Consider the following 23281-nt stretch of genomic DNA (forward strand, 5'->3'; position numbering starts at 1 on the left):
TGCGACTTCCCTACGACTCGAACTGGGGAGCAAACCTAGTCAAGCCACTTAAGGGGATTTCATTGCCAGTGGAGCCAACACTTTGTTGGTATTGCGAGTGTTTTATTATTACATGAAATTGTCACCAAATACTTTGAAGAAATTCCATATTTCTATTTCCTAAAAAATAAGTTATTGTAATTCGAGACTCGAGAGTTTGCTTTTATCTCGAGTTGAAATATCCAACAAGAGTAATGATACAGTCATAAATTTTTGTATAAACTTATTTTGTACAAACTGACGTGGCGTTACTTCATTAGTTGAATGAAAATATAAAATAATAAAAACAAATCATGTGGGCCAATTGATATTTAATTCAACAAATCTGATCATGCCACATCAATTTATATAAAATAAGTTTATACAAGAGATTGTGGTTATATCATTACCCATCCAACAAAGCAAGATAAAAGACTCACAAGACTTTATTTAATTTGACCATGCATGCATGCAAACAAGCATTTTTAGCATTCGAGATTTGACGTGTCAATTCGGTGGGAGTTGGACCGCCAAGCTAATACTAAGAAACCAATACACAATAGCTCAAAACGGAGCATCCCGACAGCAGATTTGTCGAAAGATAGACACAACAGAAGTTCATAATTATAACGACCCAGTCAAACGCCTAAAACAACATATACCACGCATTTTCAGGACTCGTTATCGACCGTTAAATATGATTACGTTGCCAACCGAGTTTATGAAAAATTGAAAAAATAAAACTAGCTTAGCTAACTAAATCCATTCACCTTTCTTTTCTCTTTCTCCACTAGAAACAATTTATAAAAAAAAAAAAAAAGGAAACGGGATAAGGTGACGGTGCCAACATTGTTGTTGGTTTTTGGTGGCTGATTACTTTGATATAAATATCTATATATTTATATCAAAGTTAATTAGCAAGAAGCCGTGCCGTCGGGTTCGCAAATGTTTCCTCAATTCGATGAGAGCGTTCCGCCCAACTCGACGGCCGTGGCCATTGACAAAGACAAGAACAGCCCCCATGCTGTGAGATGGGCCATCGATCATCTTATTATCAGCAACCCTCTTATCATTTTGCTCCACATTCGCCAAAAGTATAATCATCGTAGGTACCCTCCCTCATTTACATGCATGTAATTAATCCGGACGGCGGCCGGAATGTTACGTACATCTATAATTAAGCTGTTATATAAAACTGATTCTGAGGGGTTATATACAGAGAATTCCAATGGAGGTTATGTTGAATCTGATTCTGAGATGCAACAACTTTTCACGCCTTTCCGCGGATATTGTGCGCGTAAAGGGGTAAATGAATCATTACAATGAATTAATGTGACATGAATGAGAGTTTTATCGATGCACGAGATTAAATTACAATGCGTTTGATTGTCAAATTCAGGTTTTATTGAAGGAGGTTGTCATTGATGATAATGATGTTCCTAAAGCAATCCTGGAATACATAGGCAGGAATTTACTCAACAACATCGTTGTTGGTGCATCAACAAGAAATGCTCTTGCAAGGTCTCTCTTTAATTTTATGTGCACATCAAGACATGAGGCAAATCTAACTTTTTTGTTTTTTCTTTATTCATAGGAAGTTTAAAGGTGTTGATATATCAACTACTGTGATGAAATCTGCACCGGACTTTTGTTCTGTGTATATAATTTCAAAAGGGAAGATATTATCGGTGCGAACCGCGCAGCGGCCTGCTGCTAATACTGCTACTCCACCAAGGCAACCATCTCCTGGAATTCCACCTCAGATTCCATCTGATCACGGCGAACTAGACGATCCCTTCAGGTAATCAGAAGCTGATCGTGCGTGCATGCACTGTAATAAGTCTCTCGTTCAATCTGTAGAGTTACTGATCTTTTCATGTGTTTGCTCAAAGCAGAGGACAGGGCATGAGGGGAATTCCAAGAGGTTTAGCAACAGAAAGATTGTCATGGGAGAAAGGCAGCACTCCAATAAGAGCAGCAGCACACGATAGACATAGAAGCTCTCCATCCACTCTCGCGTTAGACACCATTGAATCCACACTCCCTGGTCGAAGATCAACTGGCCGCGATTCTTTCTCAGATGAATCTGATTATTCAGGCCCACTAGCAATGGGGTCTCTTGATATTTCATCCAAAAATCTTGATTTCTCCAGTGTACCAGTTTCTCCTAGAGTTTCCTCAGCTTCGCAATCTTCGGTAAGTGCAATCAGTACTAGTTAGTGCATCATAGCTAAGAAAATGGTCATGTTCTTCAATAATTTATCTGATTAATGTTGACTGGCAGCGGGACTTAGAGGCAGAGATGAGAAGATTAAAGCTGGAGCTTCGGCAGACCATGGAAATGTACAGCACTGCTTGCAAAGAAGCACTCAATGCCAAAAAGAAGGTATATCTTTTACCATCAATGTACTACTAAAAGAATTTTGACTTTTGGTTCCTTTGCTAAAAGAAATTACATACAGGCTAAAGAGCTCAATCAGTGGAAGATAGAGGAGGCGCAGAGATTTGAGGAAGCAAGGATGGCGGAAGAGACAGCTCTGGCCATCGCAGAAATGGAGAAGGCTAAGTGCAGAGCTGCAATTGAAGCAGCTGAGAAAGCTCAGAAGCTAGCAGACGCGGAGGCACAGAGAAGAAAACAAGCAGAGTTAAAGGCCAAGCGAGAGGCGGAAGAGAAGAATCGTGCTTTGACTGCTTTGGCACATAATGATGTCCGGTACAGAAAATACACGATAGAGGAGATTGAAGAAGCTACTGACAAGTTCTCAGAGGCAATGAAGATTGGAGAAGGAGGTTATGGACCTGTTTATAGAGGCAAACTTGATCACACCCCAGTTGCAATCAAAGTTTTAAGGCCTGATGCTGCTCAAGGAAAGAGGCAATTTCAACAAGAAGTAAGCTGCCCTTTTTAGTCCTTTTCAGTCTCCCTGTTCTTTATACGTGCTGACTGAAACACCACCTTGTCCAGGTTGAGGTTTTAAGCAGCATTAGACATCCAAACATGGTGCTGCTCCTTGGTGCCTGCCCGGATTATGGATGCTTGGTATATGAATACATGCACAATGGTAGCTTAGAAGATCGATTGCTTCGAAGAGGCAACACCCCTGTAATTCCATGGAGAAAACGGTTCAAAATAGCTGCCGAGATTGCAACGGCACTTCTATTTCTTCACCAAGCTAAGCCAGAACCCCTTGTGCATCGGGACCTGAAGCCAGCAAACATCCTCCTAGACCGCAATTATGTGAGCAAAATTAGTGACGTTGGCCTTGCGCGGTTAGTTCCACCTTCAGTCGCTGATAGTGTCACACAATATCACATGACTTCAGCTGCAGGAACGTTCTGTTACATTGATCCTGAGTACCAACAAACGGGAATGTTGACTACAAAATCAGATATATACTCGTTCGGGATAATGCTACTTCAGATTATCACAGCCAGGTCTCCAATGGGCCTGACTCATCATGTTTCACGTGCCATCGAGAAAGGAACATTGGCAGAGATGCTTGATCCAGCCGTAACAGATTGGCCTGCTGAAGCGGCTGAAAGTTTCTCGAAATTGGCAATACAATGTGCTGAGCTGAGGAAGAAAGACAGGCCAGATCTTGGCACAGTCATTGTGCCTGAGCTTAACCGATTGAAAGACCTAGGAAGGAAACTAGAATCAAACAAGAGTTACGGTTATGCAAAAAGAGAGGGACACTCGCACAGCGGCAGCGGTAGGACTAGTCATACTCGCAGCAATGTGCCGCGTTCTCCTCCTCCTTTGTCAAGTTCGTCTTATTCTAACTCAAGGATATCAAATCCATCATCAAGTCAGGTTTAGTTCTGGCATTAAGATTGGCACTCATAAGCGGAACTGAAACATTTTTAACTAAAAATTGATAGGACTAAGACGGAAAATTATTTCGAGAGAATTCTTATTCTATGTAGGCAACAAATCTTGTTCCTGATTAATTTTTTTCGGAATCTATGAATGCAGATGGAGGAGTCGAGCATAGAGCACGAGGAAAGATGATCAAAACTGAAGCCTAAGATCAATTTTTGAAAGAATTAATGAAAATGTTCTCATGACAAGATAATTCGGTGATCACGTTCATTCTGAGAATTGTAAATTGGAAATGAATATTTTCAGACAATTTTACGCCAACTATACATAGAGCATTTTGGTGCTTGAAACATCAAATGTAATTATTTTGTGAAGAGTGTTTTGAGTTCTAAAAAACATCTTCCAGATAATCTTATGGCTTAATTGTTTTTGTTGAAAGTACATTTTTCTGAACTGCCCAAGTCTCTATTTTCCATGCTCACATTCAAGTGAAGTCATTGTTAATCAGCTAGAAAAAAAAGAAGTCCAATTCTTTTGTTCCAAGTTGATTTGCTGTAGAAGTTATTTTTATTTCTAATATCCAAGTTGATGAGATGAACAGAAGGTTTGTCAATTAAATTTAAGATATTAGAAATATAAATAACTTCTACAGCAAAATGAAAATCTTTTGAAATATTTAGAGGGACCAATCTGATAAATCCAGGATTGCTTTCTTTCTAGGGTAAAAAAAAGGGAATTTCGATGAGGTTTCTTTGATAACATGTTCCTGCAGCTTAAATGATCGACTTGGGCACTCTTGATGCATTTATACGCCTCTAGTAAAATCCGATAGATGTGTATTAATTTTTTAATGATTGATCGAATAGTGCACACTTGCATCCCAGAGCAATAGTACAATACTCAAAATATTTCCACTTAGCTTAAGTAAAGAATTTCTCACAAGTTTATTAATCAACTTCAACTTCAAAGTATTTACACGTGTAAATTTGAATACACGTGTCAACCAAATGGAGAAAAGTTAGATGACAGCCTACAGCATTCTGTTAATGAAGCTTCAGAAGCTACACGAACCCATAAATGGTACTTAATTACGAGTGCACTCAATACTTCTCTCTTTGAATCTTTTTGCTGGTTTACAGGTGTCTTAAACCTTCATTCATACAAAAATTGAAAAGTAACAAAGTCTTAAACCTTGATTCAAATTTGAAGGACCAATTTTGGGCTATAGGAAATTGTCTCACTCTCAGCAGTAGAAGTCACATGTTCTATAATTCCTCATGAACACTTAAAATGATTGGTGTAATAAGATCACCTAAACCTACCATCTAAGACATACAAACCGTTATATAACAGACCATTTATACCCCGTTGAATAGAATCAAATCCAATTTAAAATGTGCCAACGAAACACTCAAATAAACGGACCATGTTATAGGAAGGACTACGACAAGGAATATTCAAATTGAAGCAAGAAGTCCCTGGAACCTACCATGGAAAAGGGGATTCGGAAGCCCAATCCTGAAAGAAAAGGATAAAGAAATTAAAGTTGAAAAAGTAAAAAGTTTCGATACTCTTGAGTCTGAGGAGAGAATTGCTTCGCACGAAAAGCGGTGGATTACGTTGACAGAAAGGTATAAGAGAAGAAGAATGAAAAGCTTGTCTAATAAGTCCGGCTTTGGATTCCCCACCCCCGTGAAAATAAAATAATACATATTTCTATGCTACAATCTCCGAGGAGATAATAAAATATTATTTATAGATCACTAGTGATTTAGCAATTAAGAGTTGTTTTTCAATACAAATGCCCAACATGATGGGTCACCTATAGTGCATTATGCATAAATAATACACTAATGATCCTGAATAGGAGTGATATCGCACTAGCTAATTAACATTGTTGCATACTAATGTTACTTGATCGCTTTTTTTGGGTATATCTATAATGCAGCCATTTCTCGTACAACAATCACTACTTTTTGCTGTGACACTCGAGTTTGCATTGCTGTCACCCAAATTTCTACAGCAACATACATGTATTATTATGTTATAAGTTGAAGGGATAGAAACAAAAGTTTGAGGATTTAACAGTAAAAATATTTGAAAACCAGCTGAGAGTAAGGATTGGAGCGCAGTGATTTTCTACTTTTTAATAACACATTATCTTCTGAAAGAGTGACATCTTAAAAATCAAACAAGATAAGTCATGGTGACTTCAGACTGTCTGCATGATATTTGGTCAAAAATTGTATACCATATCCACCAACACAAAGCTAATCAGTCAGCACCGAATGAGGAAAAATTTGCACTTCAAATCAACTTTTTCTCAAACAAATTACAGTGCTTTCATTATATCAAGGAGTTAGGAGACATCGGTGGGGACATTCTTGGTGGTAGGCAGATTAATAATTCCAAGTAAGAAATTGAAATTTTCAACTCGACAAAATATATAAAAACCAAAAAGGGTTCTTTGAGTGTCTAAAATCCTTTGGAAGTGAGAGGCAAAAGGAGTGAAAGTGAATGTTTCTTCTTTACAGCAATACAAACCACTTCATCACAAAGCAAGCATCTAAATCAAACTTTTTCTAAAGAGCCATACACACGCATCCATCCATATATTTATTGTCACGTAACAAGAGATAAGTATTGCTAGCTTTTGAGTCACATTTTACAAATTCAAAAGCCAGATCAATCTTTTCAAGCTTATGCAACTGCAACACTAATCAAGATGGATCATCATCACGTCAAGAGTGTTACATTTCGACGGCGAGAATGGTTTGTTCTGCTCATGGGGATGATGACGATGATGCTCAAAGGAGTTGCAGCCGAGGACCAAACGGCAGGTCCTGCAGCGGGTTTGTTATGTATAAGTGACTGTGCTACCTGTCCTGTTATTTGTTCACCCCCACCACCGTCACCAGAAGAGTCTGATACACCAGTGGCACCACCACCGACTCACCACTCACCCCCACAATCTTACTACCATTCCCCCCCACCACCATCGCCGACGTCATCTCCACCTCCGCCACCGCCACCTCCGCGGACATCCGAGCCGCCGTCGGGGTCTTCTCCTTCTTGGGGCACTCCTCCCCCGCCTCCTTTTAAGTACAATAACAATGTGCCTCCAGGACAAGGGCCACCTACAACAGTGCCCCATGACTACCCTTATCCTTATTACTATTTCTATGCCTCGAGGGCCTCTTCTCTTTCTTGTCAAGCTTCCATTTTGCTTATGATATTGTTGTGTTGTGTTGTGTTATTGTTTTGATGAGTAAGCGAAAATTTTGGGTTGTTTAGTGCGAGGGTGGAAATGTTTCCTGGTTCTTAACAAATTAGTTTATACTTTATATTTGGGAAAATTAGGGGTTCTTTCTGGTTGGTAGAGGCTAGAGATAGAAATATGAATAGCCCTTGTATTTTGTTAAGATTATTGTTCATATGTTTTAACCCGTTTGTCTTCACTGAATAAAGTTGTAATTAATTTTTAGATGTTTAATTTTTATGGCTTTTGTTATGCTTGCATTACATCTTAAATTTAATATATTTATTATTATTATTATTTTTATATAACTCAATATATTAATATTACTATACATAGTTTTAAAATTTGTGTAAATGAGAATCCCAATTTCTACTGGCGCGAATGCACCTCATATTGGGAGGTGAATTTCGCACTTGACTGAGGATGACTTCTCTATATTTATGATATTCCATGAAGCTTTATCAAATGAGAAGCAATTTGCAAAATTGCGATTGGCCATTCTACAATTAAAATCAATAATAGAATTATCATAATCTTCTTTCATTTGATGAGAACTCTTAATCTAAAGGAAAATATTAACATGTTTCTTTACATGCGATCCATTATTCATTCGTTTTCAATCTTGGGATTAATTTGAAATTAAAAAAAAAAAAAGAAAGGGACGGAATTCCGTTTCAATACTAAATTAACATTAATACAGCTGGAATAGACTTGAATACTTGATTTAGATCAGTCCCAATAAAATCATATCAGTGTTTCTAAATTCAAAAAAAAAAAAAAACCTAATATTCACCATTTTAATTCTAAAGATAAATAATCTCAAATCTATTCGGTAACTTTCTCAACACTCTTACCGCTCTAATAATGTTTCAATCCGTTCATAGTTTTTTTTTTTAATCTTGTTCTCTCTTAATCTTTCAAATCTAGTGAAAAAAGTGGATCAATTATAAATAAAATGAAAAAAAAAAATTAATTGTCAACGCCAAAATTAAGGTTTAATCTTGTCACTTATTGAGTTATTTCAGACTATAACCAAAAAAACAAAAAGAAAAAAAAAAGGAAAAGAGGATCTTTGTCCATCTAAAAACCTTACGTAGGCTAAACTCAAAACCCCATGAAATGTCTTTATTATCCTCCTCACAATCTCTTAATGTTGTGTTTATTTGCTGGAGTGGGAGTGAGGAGTGTGAATTCCTTCCACTTCAGCGTTTACTTTTTCTAAATGAGAAGAGAGTGGGAATCCCACTCTGTGGGCCCCACCCATTTTTGCTAGGATGGGAAGCTTAAGAATTATGGGTCATTTTTGGGCTGTTAGGTATCATTTTTATGAGTTATTTCGTGTTTTATGAAAATTAAAGAGTGTAAAATACGTTTGGCATGCTTGTTTTAATTCTATTTTTATGATACATTAAATAAAAATTATTCTCATTTCTCATCATTTATATCAACAAAAAGAGAATGCAAATATTATGTTTTTGCAAATGTGGAATAAGTCAAAGGAGTGAGTCTTTTATGTCAGACTTTCTCAAATTTTTTTACGTTTATTTTATTAATAATTTTAACATTTTACTAACTTTACTTCTTTGTTTATAATTTACTAAGTGTTCTAACAACCTCCCGTTTCTAGCTGTTGCATCCTCTCTTTTTGTTTTGTGGTTTTTTGTTATTTTTTAATTGCTTTTTGGAATAATTTGCTGGAATGGTTTCTCTTGGATTTTTGTCCATTATTATATGTGTTTTTTTTGGTGATTTTGGTAGTTGTTTCTGGGATAAATTTCAGTGGGGATTTTTCTTTTTCTTTCTTTTTTTGAATTCTTTGCATATATTTGTAGTGAGAAAATTAAGCCGTAATCTAGTAATGTGGGTGAGTGGGTCGATTCTGTTTTTAGGAATTGGTTTTTTTTTTTGGTATATAGTGTATGTTAGGTTAAATATGTTCTCATTATTGTGCATGCGTTTGTGCCTTGGGTGTGGGAAATTGGACACTGCTTTAATAGTTGCTTACTGCTTGCTTACGGTGTTTCTTGTACACAAGTAGGGGTATTTTAGACTTTCTATTCAAATTTGGACTAAATTTCAAAAGATTGTCAGAGGACGATCACTACCAGATAGAACCTCTCTGGATGGCCAAATTTCCCAAAACACACAGCCGCTCCAAGATCGAACGAGGGAAGGAAAACGCGATGCGAATGCGAGTGCAATTGCATCATCCCTGAAGCTTCAAAGTCTAAATAGCTCAGACACTTTGAGATCTGAATCTCTGAAGCAAGATCCAAAAACTCGAAATCGATAATGGAAACTGAAACTGGAGACGACGCCACTTCATCCTCGGTGGCGAGTCTCCTCCCTCTCGCCTCCCTCTCTCAGCAACCTTACGTCTCGGAGCTCCTTTCCTTCACTCTCGATCGCCTCCACAAGGTAAAAAAAAAAAATTGATTTCAATAGAAGTTTTTCAGTGATGGAAGCGGAATGATATTGTTATTTCTTGTAATTGTAAGGAACCGGAACTTCTTCGAGTAGATGCGGAGAGAATACAGAGGCAAATGCAAGAGGTGGCGGTTGGGAATTACCGCGCATTTATAGCTGCAGCTGATGCATTGCTCGCGATTCGAGAGGAAGTCTCTTCTATCGATAAGCATCTTGACTCTCTGGTAATTCACGATCATACTTCATCACATTTTGTGATATTTAATTGCTTTTTTTGATACTTTGGTTTTGTATCAGATGTTACATTATGCAAGTGCTGACTTATGATGTGTCCAATTTCGAAGAAGAATATTTTACTTGAAATAATGTAAACTCCGTTTTATGCATAGATGAGTAATTAGTTGCTAGCTTACATTACATATCCCAAAGCATTATAAAAACAGTTCTCTTTATTTCTTTTTAATAAATAGCTTTGTCGTTTGACTTGTCGGCATATCTAAAATGAATTAAACTCTTTAGTGGCTGAAATTGGGGGTGAATCGTATTGTGTTTTAATGGACGAGTTTTATGGAAGATGTGAATTGAAGTAATGATTTAGTCACAAGGGTGCTCAATTTTGTGAAGCAGGAAAATATTGTCATCTTTGGGCTGTAGAGAACCAGGAAGTGCAATAATTATAGTTTTACAAAATGCTATGATGAATTGAATGCTTGGATTGTTAAGAGAACACGAGCATGGAGCTTAGGAATGAAAGGCTTTGTACTTATTCATAGATTGATATTTTATGTATTGGGATTTGTTGATATATAAATTTTCATCTCCTGCAGATAACTGAGATCCCAAAACTGACATCTGGTTGTACAGAATTTATTGAATCTGCCGAAGAGATTTTGGAGAAAAGAAAGATGAACCAAATGCTGCTAGCGAATCACAGTACTTTGCTTGACTTGCTTGAAATCCCTCAACTTATGGACACGTATGTGTTTGAGAAAACTATTAAGTTACTTGTTTAACTTAATCAGTGACCAATGCAATATAAGGTTTTAAATAGTACTTGTCAAACGTGTTATATATTTTTAATTTTCAAAAGCCTTAATGCATTTATTATCTGGGCTTCATGAAGTTAATTTTATTTTTTTTCTGATATTCTTTAGAAGGATACATGTGTTATTAGTTGCGTCCAAGGGGTGTTTTGGTCAAGCCATGATAAAATGGCTGCATTTTTAGTGTTTCATAGGTTTATTAATATTGTTGGATACAAAGCTGCTTTTTCTTTGTTTTCTCAAAGGTGCATTAAACCAAGCATCTGCATGTACTGTGTATTGTAAGTATTGTCAGTACTAAACATTTGATAAGAATAAAATTTCACCCTAAATGGTTTGAGATGATTCAGAAACTTGTGTGCTAGGCTAATTATTTGAAAGATTCGCTGACTTTCTTCTTTTTGCAGATGTGTAAGAAATGGAAATTATGATGAAGCTCTTGACTTAGAAGCATATGTATGCAAACTTTCAACCTTGCACCCCAAGTGAGTCTATGTTATTTTCTCCATTGATGTCTTTTTGACTCAGCTTCTTGAAGCGGTTGCTAAGATACTGTTTTCCCCCTTCAAAGGTTACCTATTATTCAAGCACTGGCTGCAGAAGTTAAGCAGACAACCCAATCTCTTCTTTCTCAACTTCTTCAGAAACTTCGCTCTAATATCCAGGTATTATGCCATAGTTACATTGAAGATATATATTTGATGGAACCTGGTTGGAATCTTATGTACTTTTGTCGATATATCTGTGTATTGTAGTTACCAGAATGTCTCCGAATTATTGGATATTTACGTCGCATTGGAGTATTTAGTGAGTATGAAATGCGATTACAGGTAAAGTTTGCCAAGGATGTTCTTCCGAGTTCTGTTTTCTTCTCATAGTATGCTGTAGACTTTTAATAGATAACAATTTTATATGCCTGCATGTGACAAGGAGGATTTTGTATTTCAGTTTTTAAGATGTCGAGAGGCTTGGCTTACTGGAATTCTTGAGGATTTGGACCAGAAAAATGCTTATGAGTACTTGAAAGGGATGATAAACTGTCACAGAATGCATCTTTTTGATGTTGTTAACCAATATAGAGCAATATTTGCTGATGATACTTCAGGAAGTGAAGAAAATTATGATGGCGGCCTTCTTTTTAGTTGGGCCATGCATCAAATTACTGCACACCTTAAAACTCTTAAAGTCATGCTCCCAAAGATAACCGAGGGTGTATCTCTGTCAAATATTTTGGATCAATGCATGGTGAGAATGTTACAATATGTATTTGCTTACATTCATATAATTACCTTTTTTACAAGCATTTGATGGGGATAGTTACATATAATGATAATAGTATTATCCCCATTTAAAGCTTTCCCAGACCTATTTCTTATGGCAGCCATTAATTCTTTTCTATAATTCCACACTTCCTAAGTAATATCCCTTCTGCTTTCCTTAAATGTGTATCAATGTAATCTCAAGGTTTTCCTGGTCAGATGAGCATGTTTAAGGATTATAGGATATTTTTCAATTACTTGAGGTGCTGCCCTTACAATCACATTTTAGTTGCTGGAGAATCAGCAACTCGACTGTTTTCTCTCTTTCTGTTTATGGGCATAGTATTCATGTCATTCAACTGTGGTAATAATATCAAAAGTTTCTATTGCACCCGGTACTTGATGATGAGCTTTATTTATTTATTTATTTTTGAGTTATTGGCAGTATTGTGCTATGGGACTTGGTTGGGTTGGACTGGATTTTCGGGGCTTGCTTCCACCACTATTTGAAGAGTAAAGCAACTTTTTCTTACCTTCCCCCCCCCCCCCCCCCCCGCTACTCTATCTGTATTCATTTTCCATTTTTTAAAGCGTCCACATCATTAAATAGGTTTGTTGGTTTACAGAGCAGTCCTCAAATTATTTTCGAAGAATATGAGTACGGCAGTTGAAAATTTTCAGGTACATGCTCAATTAATATATTTTGAATTGATATACTGGTCTAAAATTCTGTAGTTCAACTCTAAATTGCTACTAAGCACACTAAGGTTTTAGTGTTCTATTTGATGTAGTGACTTTTTGTCTTTACTCCAGTTAGTTTTGGATTCACATCGATGGGTTCCACTACCAGCAGTTGGCTATCCAGCCCATAGTGTTGGTGAAGAAAGTCAGGAGGATGTGACTCCACCATCTTATCTAATGGAACATCCACCTCTGGCAGTGTTTATTAATGGTAAGTTTGACCTACATTTCTCACTGTCCTTGCTATAAATGTGCTAAACTTCCTGTTCTCATCCAAATTTTCCTCCCCTCACATCTCTCTCTTTCCACCACCTCAATCTCCTAGTTTATTTGCTATGAATTCTGATCACAAATAACTTCGAAGCTCAGTAGTTCAGATGATATTTTGTGTTCAGAAGTCATATCAATCTATATTTGATATCTGGGCTAAATTTCAATGACATCGTGATTGAGTCTATTAATTACCTAAGATGGCTTCAGTCTGAATCACTTTTGTTTTTGACTCTTAATTGAAAACATTTTGATGACTTGTTTGAAGGAGAACAAGTCAAATTCCTGCATTAGAAAAGTAACAATGCATAGATTTAAAAAGTTGTATTTTTCCATAATTACTGATTCAAATTCCTTGAGGTTTTCAACTAAATTCATAGTTGCTGTTAATCATTAACTTTGTTTTGTTAATATGATCTATAATGTTTTGGAGGATTGCAAGTCTCTTAGGTATCACTTACACTGTGGTCATTGTAGGTGTTTCTGCAGCAATGAATGAGTTAAGGCCTTGTGCCCCATTGAGTTTGAAGCATGTGCTTGCTGAAGAATTAATCAAAGGATTGCAGGCAGTTTCAGATTCTCTACTGAGGTATAGTACTACCCGGATGCTTAGAGAAAATGAATCTGGACTTTTCCTTTCGCTTTGCCGAGCATTCATAGAGGTAAATTCTTTACCAATGCTTGATCATTGATCTGCAAATTGTGTTCATAACCATAAATAACCCCCCTCGCATTGACGCATTCTTATGAACCCTCCTTTCCTTTTTAAGGTTGCTTACCCACACTGTGCCACATGCTTTGGGCGTTGCTACCCTGGTGGGGCTGCACTTATCATGGATGCAAAGAGTTTATATGATGGATTGGGCCGCCTATCGACACACTCACCTTCAAGAGAACTCCCAAAACCAGTCAATGATGCAGATGGAAAGACCATAACAGAAAACGGTGACCTCCCTGTGGTGGAAAATGGAGTTAATCCTGCTGCTGAAGAAACAGAAGGTACCAATGTGGACGAAAAGGAGCAACCCCTGCAGACTGAGGAAAAGCCGGAAGAGTGAAGTAACTGTATATGATGACCACATTTAGTTTTCATCTGGTGCTATCAATTCTTTAGTTCCATTCTTTTTAGGGTGTGGCGCCGGTTTTGCCCGTAACTACCAGTCGTCTGATGCTCATTGCATTTTTACAACGTTTTAGAGTCTGAACGATAGAATGAGGAGAGAGAATATAGCAGAAATTTATGTATAGAATTTTGCATAAGCAGCGCATTAGAGTTATTTGTCCAGATTTCAAGAAAATGTGTGTTTACGTTCCATTGGAATTCTTTTTCAAGTTTTATACCCTTTTGTAGGAAGACCGAGCAACTTGTCCTGCGATGCGTTGATGTTTCTAATTTATTCATTTGGCACGGCTGAATGAGAGCGAAAAGAAACGGTGATTCTTTTTAAACAATTAAAACTTTGGTAGCATCATCAGAAACGAAAATCGATTTCGAGAAGGCCCGAAGAAAAGAAAATGAAAAACTACATCAATATGTCGTGAGGGCAACGCGTCATTTTCATTTTCCGGCCTATAAAAAAACGTGCGTCCAAATGGGGTCCTACGGAGTGCTACGTGTAAGCAATCTGAACAGTCCAAACAAACAATCTACCATAGATTTCTCCGCCTTCAGTCTGGTTACCGGTCGCTACCATCACAGTAGTTGAATCTTCCTGAATCCGCACATGGACATGGCAAAGGCGATATCAGTGTCCAAGACTATCGAGCAATTGGTCACACACGGCGAACAGCCATCTTCAGGATTCATTGTTAAAGAAACCAAGTTTGGGTCTATTGAATCTTCCCCACCGTTGGGTCCATTTCCAGTCATCGATATGAGTCTCTTTTCGTCGCAAGAACACGTGGGAACTGAACTAGAAAAGCTTAAATCATCTCTTAGCTCTGCCGGTTGCTTCCAGGTTCTAGTTAATATTTTTTATCTTTAAAATTTTGAACTTGGTTGAAGTCAATTGTTTAACTTTGAGCTGTTGCCTTCAGGTAGTTGGTCATGGTATGTCAGATTCATTTCTGGACCGGGTACGTGAAGTGGCAGTTGAATTCTTTCAACTCCCAGCGGAAGAGAAGCAGAAACATGCAAGAGCAGTTAATGAAATTGAAGGGTACGGCAGTGATCTAGTGGTCTCAGATGCCCAAGTTTTTGATTGGTGTCATCGCTTGTTTCTAAGGGTGTTTCCAGTCCACCAAAGGAGATTAAATCTTTGGCCACAACATCCGCCTGAGTTTAGGTATTCTTCCCCCCCCCCCCCCCCCCCCCTTCCTTGCTTTGTTCATTGAGTTATTTTAAATTAATTACCATTGGTGGTTAGTTATAGCACCAATTGTGAGTGGCTGACTGCTAGGGAAGTATTATTTCATAAATGTAGGGAATTCTTGAATCTTGATGTCACAGTGATTAGTGAAATTATTTTGATTAATTTTTACAGTGAGATCTTAAATGAATATGCCATGAAGTTAACGACGGTAACAGAAGTTCTGTCCAAGGCAATAGCAAAGTCTCTGAATTTGGAAGAGTATAGTTTCCTTAATCAGTTTGGAGACCAAGCTTTAATGCAAGTTCGGTTTAACTTCTATCCACCATGTTCAAGACCTGATTTGGTTCATGGAGTCAAACCACACACAGATAGATCAGGAATTACAATTCTCCTGCAAGATCGAGAAGTCGAAGGTCTTCAAATTCGTGTAGATGGTAAATGGTACAGAGTTCCAGTAATACCTCATGCTCTTGTAGTCAATCTCGGTGATCAAATGCAGGTTCAACTTTTTGCCCTTTTTTTTTGTCCTTTTTCTTTTTAGCCAATCTCTTTTGATCAAATGCAGGTTTATCTTTGAGGAAATGGCGCATGCAGGTTGATATTTTCTAATTGGTATTGTATATATGAACTAATGCAGATAATGACTAATGGAATATACAAAAGCCCTATGCACAGGGTTGTGACAAACACAGAAAAGTTGAGAATATCCATTGCCGCTTTTACCGAACCAGAGCCGGAAAATGAGATTGGACCTGTGGATCAATTGATCGACGAGCAAAGACCAAAATTATATAGAAATGTTAGGAATTATGGTGCTATCAACTATGAGTGCTATCAAAAAGGGTTGGTTGCTCTTGATACCGTCAGAGCTTAATTTTCTCCATTTCTTCCCCAGATGATTGATGATGAATGTAGGATATTACTGGGAACTTCAATCCTTACAAGAATTGTGTAAATTAAAGTGAAACTGTGAAATCATGTTCGGACAGGCTTTGTTCATCTGTAATAAATTTCAAAAGTACTTAGAATTTCATCTGTAATAAGTTAAATAGGTGACAATATGTAACATAATTGTATATTACTCGGTTTGCTGGTTATATTTTTCATAATGTATAATCTGATTACCTTTTTATACAACGGATTACATGGATGAAACATCTTTTAAAGATTCAAATCAAACTTTTAATAGATTGAATTGCTAAGTGTTAGCAATCCGGTATGATAAATTAGATCAAATGACAATAAATTACGTCAAATGACAACAGTTGATGTCGTGAATTGTATTAAATTCTCGGATGTCATTTTGATTTTCCCACCTGCAGAGAGAGTGTGGCAAATAATTTGCTTAATTGTGTCCTCAAATGTGAAATTTTTTCTTGATAGAAACTAGAAAGAATCACCTGTTGAGATTTGGAAGTTGCATATGACGCAAGAACAGTGAAATTAAGGTAACCTTTATAATAAAAAGTTTTCTTTCTTTTTTTGTAAGCGTAAGGGTCCTTTAAAAGATCCGCTTAAAGAAAAATATTACCTTTTGAGGTAGAAACACGAATTATCGCAAACAGGCTTAGTATTCTCGTTCATTCTTATGGTATATTTACTTTTTTAATTGGGGATTTGGAATCTGTATCGAAATTATTGATGGTATTTACTTTATAAACTAGAGGGAGAATCGAAATTATGAGGTCCACACATAATTTAAATACGAGAATGGAGAATGGAGAATGTGAAATTCCCAAAGACAGTGAGGATCAGTCTCTCATTTTCAGGGTTGATTATTTTATCCTCATTAAAATTATAACATTTCGAAAATGCCCTCATTTGAATTAAAAAAATATAAATGGCAAAAAGAAAAATCAATCTCATCATTGCCAAAGCTCGCTTGTCCTTGCCGATTGTTGCCTATGGAGCAGCAGTTGGTCTCCGGTCGTCACATCACGGGTGGCAGCAGTCGCTTGCAACAACTGTCACTTTTGCGGAAGTCGAACAACCACTAGCAACAGTCATCGCATTCTGACCTGATGATGACGCCGACAATGACGATACCGGTTCTGATTTGATGATGATGATGATGATGACGACGATGACGATGATTATTATTATTATTATTATTATTATTATTATTAATGATAAAAAGTTTTGTAATTAATTAATTAATGTTTAATAATTATTAACAATAATGAATAATAATAACAATAATAATTTTTTAATAAATAATCACAATAATTAAAATATAAAATAATAATTATGACTATAATTAATTAAGTACGTTTTAGTTATTTATGACAATTTAACTCATTCCAATTTAGATTTCAAGAAAAAGTAAACACAATAATAACAATCTAGATTATTCTGATTCTAATTGTTATTGTATATAACTTATTTTGATTCTCGTTTCTCATTCTCACTTCTAATTATCCTGATTCCTACCTATTTTGACTTTTGTTTAATAAATGTACCATTAAATTATTGAAATTAATTTTAATTTATGAATGTTTTTAAAAATTTTACTAACAAAAATTCTAACCAAGTAAAAGTTGAGACAAACGGGCCTAGTTGCTGAGACCGTGCCGAGTGTGAGATTTGATGTGTTAAACGCAACGTTTTGGTTTGGGCGGAAAGTGGGGAACCCAGCAATCGTCCCTAACAAAGCCCAGCAATGTCAAAACCCTACGAAACATTGTGAAATAAAATCAAAGAAAGATACAGCTGAAGTTTTCTTTATTGAAAATTCGCGGTGCGGCATTTTGATTATCACAATATGGAATCATCAAATGCACCAAACGCTGGGATTGGAAAAGAAGAAGCTCCCAAATTACAAATTTACCCTACTCCCAACACCGGAGTTTCACCTTTCTGGAGAGGTAAAATGAGCTCTCCTTCTCTTAACACGCGCTCGCTAGCACAATTCACTTCGCTTCAACTCTTGTTTCTTTCTATGTTGAGCAGACAAGTATGAAAGAGAAGCTAAAAAGTACTGGGACTTGTTCTACAAGCGCCATCAAGACAGAGTGAGTTATATATATATATATATATATATATATATATATTAATGGTTTTCAGTCCAATTTATTGAGTCTGATTACGTGGTATTTTTGCACAGTTTTTCAAAGATCGGCATTACTTGGACAAGGAATGGGGTCGCTATTTTTCTGTAAGCTAATAAACGGACCCTTCAATTCAAATTATGATTTATTAGTTTCATGATCGATGAATGATTCATTATTTTTTATTTTTCATTTTTTATTTTAGGGAGCTGGAAGGAAAGATGTTTTAGAGGTAAATAACTGTATTTCATTCTTCATTATATGCCAAGTATACTTTTGGTGCTTGTAATTTTCGTATTGTATCATTTTAACCTGGGTTAATAGACCGGGAGTCAAGAAAAGTCTCAGTGGATAAATGTATTATAAATCAGTTGTTGGCATTCGGTTGTTCTGAATTGTTGGGGACAGCTTGTTTGATCTCCTTTGGTTTTTCTTCATTGAGTACCTTTTCATTGGTTTTGATTGTTTCATTTTCTCCCTCATTTTATCTTATTAAGGGTTAGAAATGGTTCTGCTTTAATTGATAACGATTCTTTGCAATATCTGTACCTACTCCTTAAAGTTTTTATATTTGGGATTGGGATTATAACGCAGCTGATGTTGACTACAGGTTGGCTGTGGAGCTGGAAACACTATCTTTCCATTGATTGCTGCATACCCAGATGTTTTTGTCCATGCTTGCGATTTTTCACCTCGTGCCGTTAACTTGGTCATGGTTTGTTTTTCTTCCTCTTGCACTCGCCTATTGTTATAGTTTACAAATGAACTCATTTTTTAAAGTCTGCTTATACTTCTGTTACTACGTCAGTCAACATAAGTATCTATGGAATTATAGATCTACATTATGATATCCATGTGATATTGGTTAAGTGGCCTTAGAGTTTGTAATGGAGGTGATAAGCAGTCTTGTGAGTTAATCTCTTTTGGGTTTGTTATAATTTGTATGATGTTATCTTGAAGAGCCATCGCTGCTTGTAATTGCTTATTATTCTCAAAAGATATTATTGATGAGCTTTCACAATGGGTAACAATATTAGAATGCCATAACTTCAAGTTGCCCATTATCCGAGTAAACAATGAAAAGTTGACTGCTTTAATTACTTTCTGTAGTTATCAATACTATACGTAAGGGAAGAAGAAAAATAACTGAAAGTTTTGCATCTACAGTTCTGAAACGAATCAATCACCCACCTTAGTCTTTTCTTGATTATTCAAAGAAATATCTTGTAGTTTTCTTGTCTATCAATCACTTAGGATTTATGTTAGGATTTAAGAACTGCCTGCATAAATAGGTATAATACAAGCATTTCATACATTCAATGGTTGAAGAGAAAACTAATAACTTGGGAGTGATCTAATCAGCGTCAGAGACCGTTATCGATTTCAAACTCTATGAAATTGATATGTTGCATAGTAATACAATTCTACATAAATTTGTTGGCATAATTTTACCTACGAATAAACTCATGATTATGCTAAGTGAAGATGAATTGAAGTTATGTCTCTAATGCATAGTGGAAATAAATTTTGATAACTATCCCCCCGGTCGGGGGTGTTTGTTGTACCAGATTTCTTTTTTCTTTCTTTCTTGGTAATGATTGTGTTAGGTGTTTTATATATGACAGATGTAGATGTATGGGTGGACCTGCTAGCTAAACATTTATTTTGAATTGGGTCAGTGGCTCAAATTATTTTATTTTTTTAATTGCAGACCCATAAAGACTTCACAGAGACTCATGTCAGCACATTCGTTTGTGACCTAACCAGTGATGACCTAAGCAGACAGATTTCTCCATCTTCAATTGATATAGTGACCATGGTATTTGACTGGAAGTTATGTTTTATAAAACTGTGACATGATTATTCAATAACTGTTTGGTCAAATTCCCTAATGGTTATAATTGGTGTTCTATCTAGTTTCTAATCGAGAAAAGTTGCTCTTGTACTCAAGCCTTCACTTGTGATGTCTTTGTTTTGCCTATCAATAAATAGCAGTTTGTTTCCTAGCCAGCTGACCTGTTAAATAGGTTTTTGTGTTATCTGCAGTGTCACCTGAAAAGATGTCTTTAGTCTTACAAAACATTAAAAAGGTTCTCAAGGTAAGTGGTCATAGTATTTCCAATTCTGAATATATCCCAAAACTATTTTTCTATCATGGCCTCTGTGAATGTGACTTTTCTTTTCCTTTCCTTTCCAGCCAACTGGTTATGTGCTGTTTCGTGACTATGCTATTGGTGACCTTGCTCAGGTTTGTTGCTTTATGTTGCCCAGGTTTATTACTTAATGTATGGTAATGTTAAAACTTAACGGTCTAGTACTATAGTAAGACCCTTTATAATATCTTGGACTTTTTAACTTAATATACTTATGGCATAATTGCCAAATGGCTTCTGATGCTGTGTTGACAGGAAAGGCTAACAGGCAAGGACCAAAAAATCAGTGAAAACTTTTATGTCAGGGGTGATGGCACTGTGAGTTTCTGTCCTTTTGTTTAGTTATCTTGATTTTTGATTTATCTGTTCTAAATAGACCCTCTTGCTTTCCTGTTCAGCGTGCTTTCTATTTTTCTAATGACTTCTTGACAAGTTTGTTCAAAGAAAATGGATTTGATGTTGAAGAACTCGGTTTATGCTGCAAACAGGTTGAGAACCGTGCACGAGAGTTAGTGATGAATCGGTAATTGATCAAAGACTCGGGAAAACTATAAAGCTTTTATAATTTCCTAACCAGATAATGGTTACATCCTTCATTCTAGGTTTTGCTTCTCTCATGGTCTCAAAATCTATTTTACACTTTCTAAATGAATTGCATGTCTCGGTGGTGATTTTAGGCGTTGGGTTCAAGCTGTATTTTGCTCTTCAGGTGGTGCGACCTCTTCCTCTGAAGAAGCTTCTATCAAGGTAGACATATTTAATCAAGCGATCATTGAACCAGATGTTGCAGCAAACACTTTGAAGGAGCCTATGAATGATTCTGAGGTGGATATGTCTGAGGGTGTAGCATTTGAAATGTTTGGACTGTCATCTTTTGAAGATAATGAGGTAAAGCTTTGGCATTCTTCATATATTGTTGGACTGTTGGTTATATTAACTAGAAGACCTTTTTCCAAGTTTTTGTTACATAATACATTTGCTTCATTTTCTAAAATGTGAAAATATCTCTGGATCTATTTTATTTGAGAAACTCAACAACATGCCTGTCATTTACTAATCATTTCTTCCAAGGCATTTGTTTGTCTCTCTTTCATTATTCTTTGTTTCTTGTTAGATGATTGAGGTCAACCTGAGAGACCATAGTTTCAAGATAGAAGTACTGTCCAAAGAGTACCAACACACCTGCAGATCAACTGGCTTAATGCTGTGGGAATCAGCTCATTTAATGGCTGCTGTTCTAGCAAGAAATCCCACCATTGTTGCTGGTAAAAAGGTGTTGGAATTGGGGTGTGGCTGTGGGGGCATCTGCTCTATGGTTGCTGCTGGTTCAGCCGACCTTGTGGTAGCCACCGATGGAGATTCAATAGCACTTGACCTGTTGGCCCAAAATGTCACGGCAAACCTTAAACCGCCTTTCTTGGCCAAACTAATTACAAAGAGACTAGAGTGGGGAAATAGAGACCATATAGAAGCCATTAAAGAGGAGAATAATGAAGGTTTCGAAGTCATTTTAGGCACAGATGTGTCGTATATTCCTGAAGCTATATTGCCACTGTTTGCAACTGCCAAAGAGTTGACTGCTTCTTCTAATAAAAGCCTTAGAGAGGACCAACAACCAGCATTTATCCTTTGTCATATCTTTCGTCAAGTGGATGAGCCGTCTATGCTTTCAGCTGCAACGCAATGTGGTTTTAGGCTAGTGGACAAGTGGCCTTCCAAAAATTCAGCTAGTCCATCTGAAAGCATCATTGGCTCTTGGTTCTCAGAGAACGGTCATGAAGTTTATCTTCCAAGTCCTGCTTTAAATATCATGTACTTCCAGGTAGAGTAGATTCGTTTTGGTCCTAAGCTCTTTTGTGTTTTTCCCACCTTAATTAATTTTATATTTAAAAATTAGAAAGCAAAAAAAGCCAGCCATTTTTGTAACTTGTGTGGGATAATATTATTCCCCATGAAGTGATGTTATTGCAATTGAGTTTATTTAGATGCATGCATTTGAACCGTGCATATATATATATATATAACTACGTTAAAAAAGCCATCCATTTTTGTAACTTGTGTGCGATAATATTATTCCCCATGAAGTGATGTTATTGCAATTGAGTTTATTCAGATGCATGCATTTGAACCGTGCATACATATATATATATGGGAATGGGTCTCACTAAGACCCACTTCTCAACTGTGTGAGAGAGCGTAACTTACGTAGGCAAACCTATATATATATATATACTTACTCGAATCCTTATGTGCCTGAAGCGTAACTTTTCGTTGTATTTTATGAGAAATTTGGGCCTTCCCACTGAAATTTCCAAGTCCCTGCTGACTGGAAAAATTTTGTTGGTTTTAAGGACAAAAGTTCCCAAAATAAATTGAGAAATACTACTAAAAAAAAAAAACGAAATAATCCTAACAAAGAGTAATTGTTTCTTCTGTATACAAATGCGTATGTAGTTGTGGGTAATTCAGCCGATTATGAACAAGTTTTTAATTTATAAAAGGGTTATTTCCACCCAGTTCTCAAATGTTTTGACATTTTTCACCGTACATTTAAATATTTCAACAAGTTTTAATCCACATTCAATTCCATTAATTTGACCGTTGTTTTTAACAAAGTTATTTAAAATTTAATTAAATGTTCAAAAATGCCCCTTATCTTGAATTAGAGAAGAATTAAATGAGATAAAATGCTAATCCAATAATTGATATTTATATTAAAAATTATTAATTAAAGGTAATTAATAATAATCTCATCAATTAATTTATCAAATAAATCTAATTTATCATCATCAAATAATATTCAGGACATGAACTTTCAAATTTGCCCTTTGACTGTTAGAATAAATGGTCAAATTAATAGATTTGGGTGTGGGGTATAAATTATTAAAACATGTGGGGGCGAGATGAAAATGTTAAACCATTTGGGGGC

General features: G+C 36.3%; 5 protein-coding genes across 9 annotated transcripts; all 5 read left to right on the forward strand.

Annotated features, from left to right (window-relative positions):
- The first annotated feature begins 741 nt into the window (after positions 1 to 741).
- LOC102625716 (U-box domain-containing protein 51) lies at positions 742 to 4276 on the forward strand. 4 transcript variants are annotated; one of them, XM_006474372.4, is made up of 9 exons: positions 742 to 1123; positions 1238 to 1323; positions 1418 to 1539; positions 1613 to 1819; positions 1914 to 2214; positions 2303 to 2404; positions 2481 to 2909; positions 2984 to 3832; positions 3995 to 4276. In XM_006474372.4, exons 1-9 carry the CDS (start codon positions 964 to 966, stop codon positions 4028 to 4030), a joined length of 2292 nt encoding a protein of 763 aa, XP_006474435.1. In that variant the 5' UTR covers positions 742 to 963; the 3' UTR covers positions 4031 to 4276. The 4 variants fall into 4 exon arrangements, with proteins under 4 accessions (XP_006474435.1, XP_024953306.1, XP_006474436.1 ...); XM_025097538.2 differs by having other exon boundaries at positions 743 to 1123; positions 2984 to 3731; XM_006474373.4 differs by having other exon boundaries at positions 744 to 1123; positions 2984 to 3785.
- Positions 4277 to 6408: 2132 nt separating this feature from the next.
- On the forward strand, positions 6409 to 7358 carry LOC102625438 (mulatexin). The gene has a single exon (XM_025097255.2). The coding sequence runs from the start codon at positions 6567 to 6569 to the stop codon at positions 7104 to 7106; it is 540 nt and encodes a 179-aa protein (XP_024953023.1). The 5' UTR covers positions 6409 to 6566; the 3' UTR covers positions 7107 to 7358.
- Positions 7359 to 9203: 1845 nt separating this feature from the next.
- LOC102625151 (conserved oligomeric Golgi complex subunit 8) lies at positions 9204 to 14153 on the forward strand. The gene is made up of 12 exons (XM_006474369.4): positions 9204 to 9518; positions 9599 to 9751; positions 10355 to 10503; positions 10978 to 11055; positions 11142 to 11235; positions 11326 to 11400; positions 11519 to 11815; positions 12275 to 12342; positions 12456 to 12510; positions 12643 to 12781; positions 13318 to 13502; positions 13611 to 14153. The coding sequence occupies exons 1-12, from the start codon at positions 9393 to 9395 to the stop codon at positions 13896 to 13898; spliced, it is 1707 nt and encodes a 568-aa protein (XP_006474432.1). The 5' UTR covers positions 9204 to 9392; the 3' UTR covers positions 13899 to 14153.
- Positions 14154 to 14306: 153 nt separating this feature from the next.
- LOC102624868 (protein SRG1-like) lies at positions 14307 to 16249 on the forward strand. Its single transcript, XM_006474368.4, has 4 exons — positions 14307 to 14798; positions 14878 to 15125; positions 15324 to 15651; positions 15790 to 16249. The coding sequence occupies exons 1-4, from the start codon at positions 14565 to 14567 to the stop codon at positions 16024 to 16026; spliced, it is 1047 nt and encodes a 348-aa protein (XP_006474431.1). The 5' UTR covers positions 14307 to 14564; the 3' UTR covers positions 16027 to 16249.
- A 1477-nt stretch (positions 16250 to 17726) lies between these two features.
- Positions 17727 to 22357, forward strand: LOC102624400 (uncharacterized). Of its 2 annotated transcripts, none has more exons than XM_006474366.4 (12): positions 17727 to 18016; positions 18102 to 18163; positions 18256 to 18306; positions 18405 to 18431; positions 18810 to 18914; positions 19911 to 20018; positions 20227 to 20298; positions 20397 to 20447; positions 20608 to 20670; positions 20751 to 20875; positions 21030 to 21240; positions 21467 to 22357. In XM_006474366.4, exons 1-12 carry the CDS (start codon positions 17914 to 17916, stop codon positions 22181 to 22183), a joined length of 1695 nt encoding a protein of 564 aa, XP_006474429.1. In that variant the 5' UTR covers positions 17727 to 17913; the 3' UTR covers positions 22184 to 22357. The 2 variants fall into 2 exon arrangements, with proteins under 2 accessions (XP_006474429.1, XP_006474430.1); XM_006474367.4 differs by having other exon boundaries at positions 20841 to 20875.
- Positions 22358 to 23281: the final 924 nt, after the last annotated feature.

Source organism: Citrus sinensis, chromosome 9 (assembly GCF_022201045.2).
Source record: "Citrus sinensis cultivar Valencia sweet orange chromosome 9, DVS_A1.0, whole genome shotgun sequence".
In the NCBI taxonomy this organism is placed as follows: Eukaryota; Viridiplantae; Streptophyta; class Magnoliopsida; order Sapindales; family Rutaceae; genus Citrus; species Citrus sinensis.

Excerpts from the sequence above, each read along its gene's own strand:
- LOC102625716 (XM_006474372.4), top strand. The coding sequence starts at position 964 with ATGTTTCCTCAATTCGATGAGAGCGTTCCGCCCAACTCGACGGCCGTG. Across the intron at positions 2,405-2,480 it reads CACTCAATGCCAAAAAGAAG|GCTAAAGAGCTCAATCAGTG; the intron begins GTATATCTTTTA and ends AATTACATACAG. Across the intron at positions 2,910-2,983 it reads AGAGGCAATTTCAACAAGAA|GTTGAGGTTTTAAGCAGCAT; the intron begins GTAAGCTGCCCT and ends CACCTTGTCCAG.
- LOC102624868 (XM_006474368.4), top strand. The coding sequence starts at position 14,565 with ATGGACATGGCAAAGGCGATATCAGTGTCCAAGACTATCGAGCAATTG. Across the intron at positions 14,799-14,877 it reads GCTCTGCCGGTTGCTTCCAG|GTAGTTGGTCATGGTATGTC; the intron begins GTTCTAGTTAAT and ends TGTTGCCTTCAG. Across the intron at positions 15,652-15,789 it reads ATCTCGGTGATCAAATGCAG|ATAATGACTAATGGAATATA; the intron begins GTTCAACTTTTT and ends GAACTAATGCAG.
- LOC102624400 (XM_006474366.4), top strand. The coding sequence starts at position 17,914 with ATGGAATCATCAAATGCACCAAACGCTGGGATTGGAAAAGAAGAAGCT. Across the intron at positions 18,164-18,255 it reads ACAAGCGCCATCAAGACAGA|TTTTTCAAAGATCGGCATTA; the intron begins GTGAGTTATATA and ends ATTTTTGCACAG. Across the intron at positions 21,241-21,466 it reads CATCTTTTGAAGATAATGAG|ATGATTGAGGTCAACCTGAG; the intron begins GTAAAGCTTTGG and ends GTTTCTTGTTAG.
- LOC102625151 (XM_006474369.4), top strand. The coding sequence starts at position 9,393 with ATGGAAACTGAAACTGGAGACGACGCCACTTCATCCTCGGTGGCGAGT. Across the intron at positions 9,519-9,598 it reads CTCTCGATCGCCTCCACAAG|GAACCGGAACTTCTTCGAGT; the intron begins GTAAAAAAAAAA and ends TGTAATTGTAAG. Across the intron at positions 12,343-12,455 it reads CTTCCACCACTATTTGAAGA|AGCAGTCCTCAAATTATTTT; the intron begins GTAAAGCAACTT and ends GTTGGTTTACAG.
- LOC102625438 (XM_025097255.2), top strand. The coding sequence starts at position 6,567 with ATGGATCATCATCACGTCAAGAGTGTTACATTTCGACGGCGAGAATGG.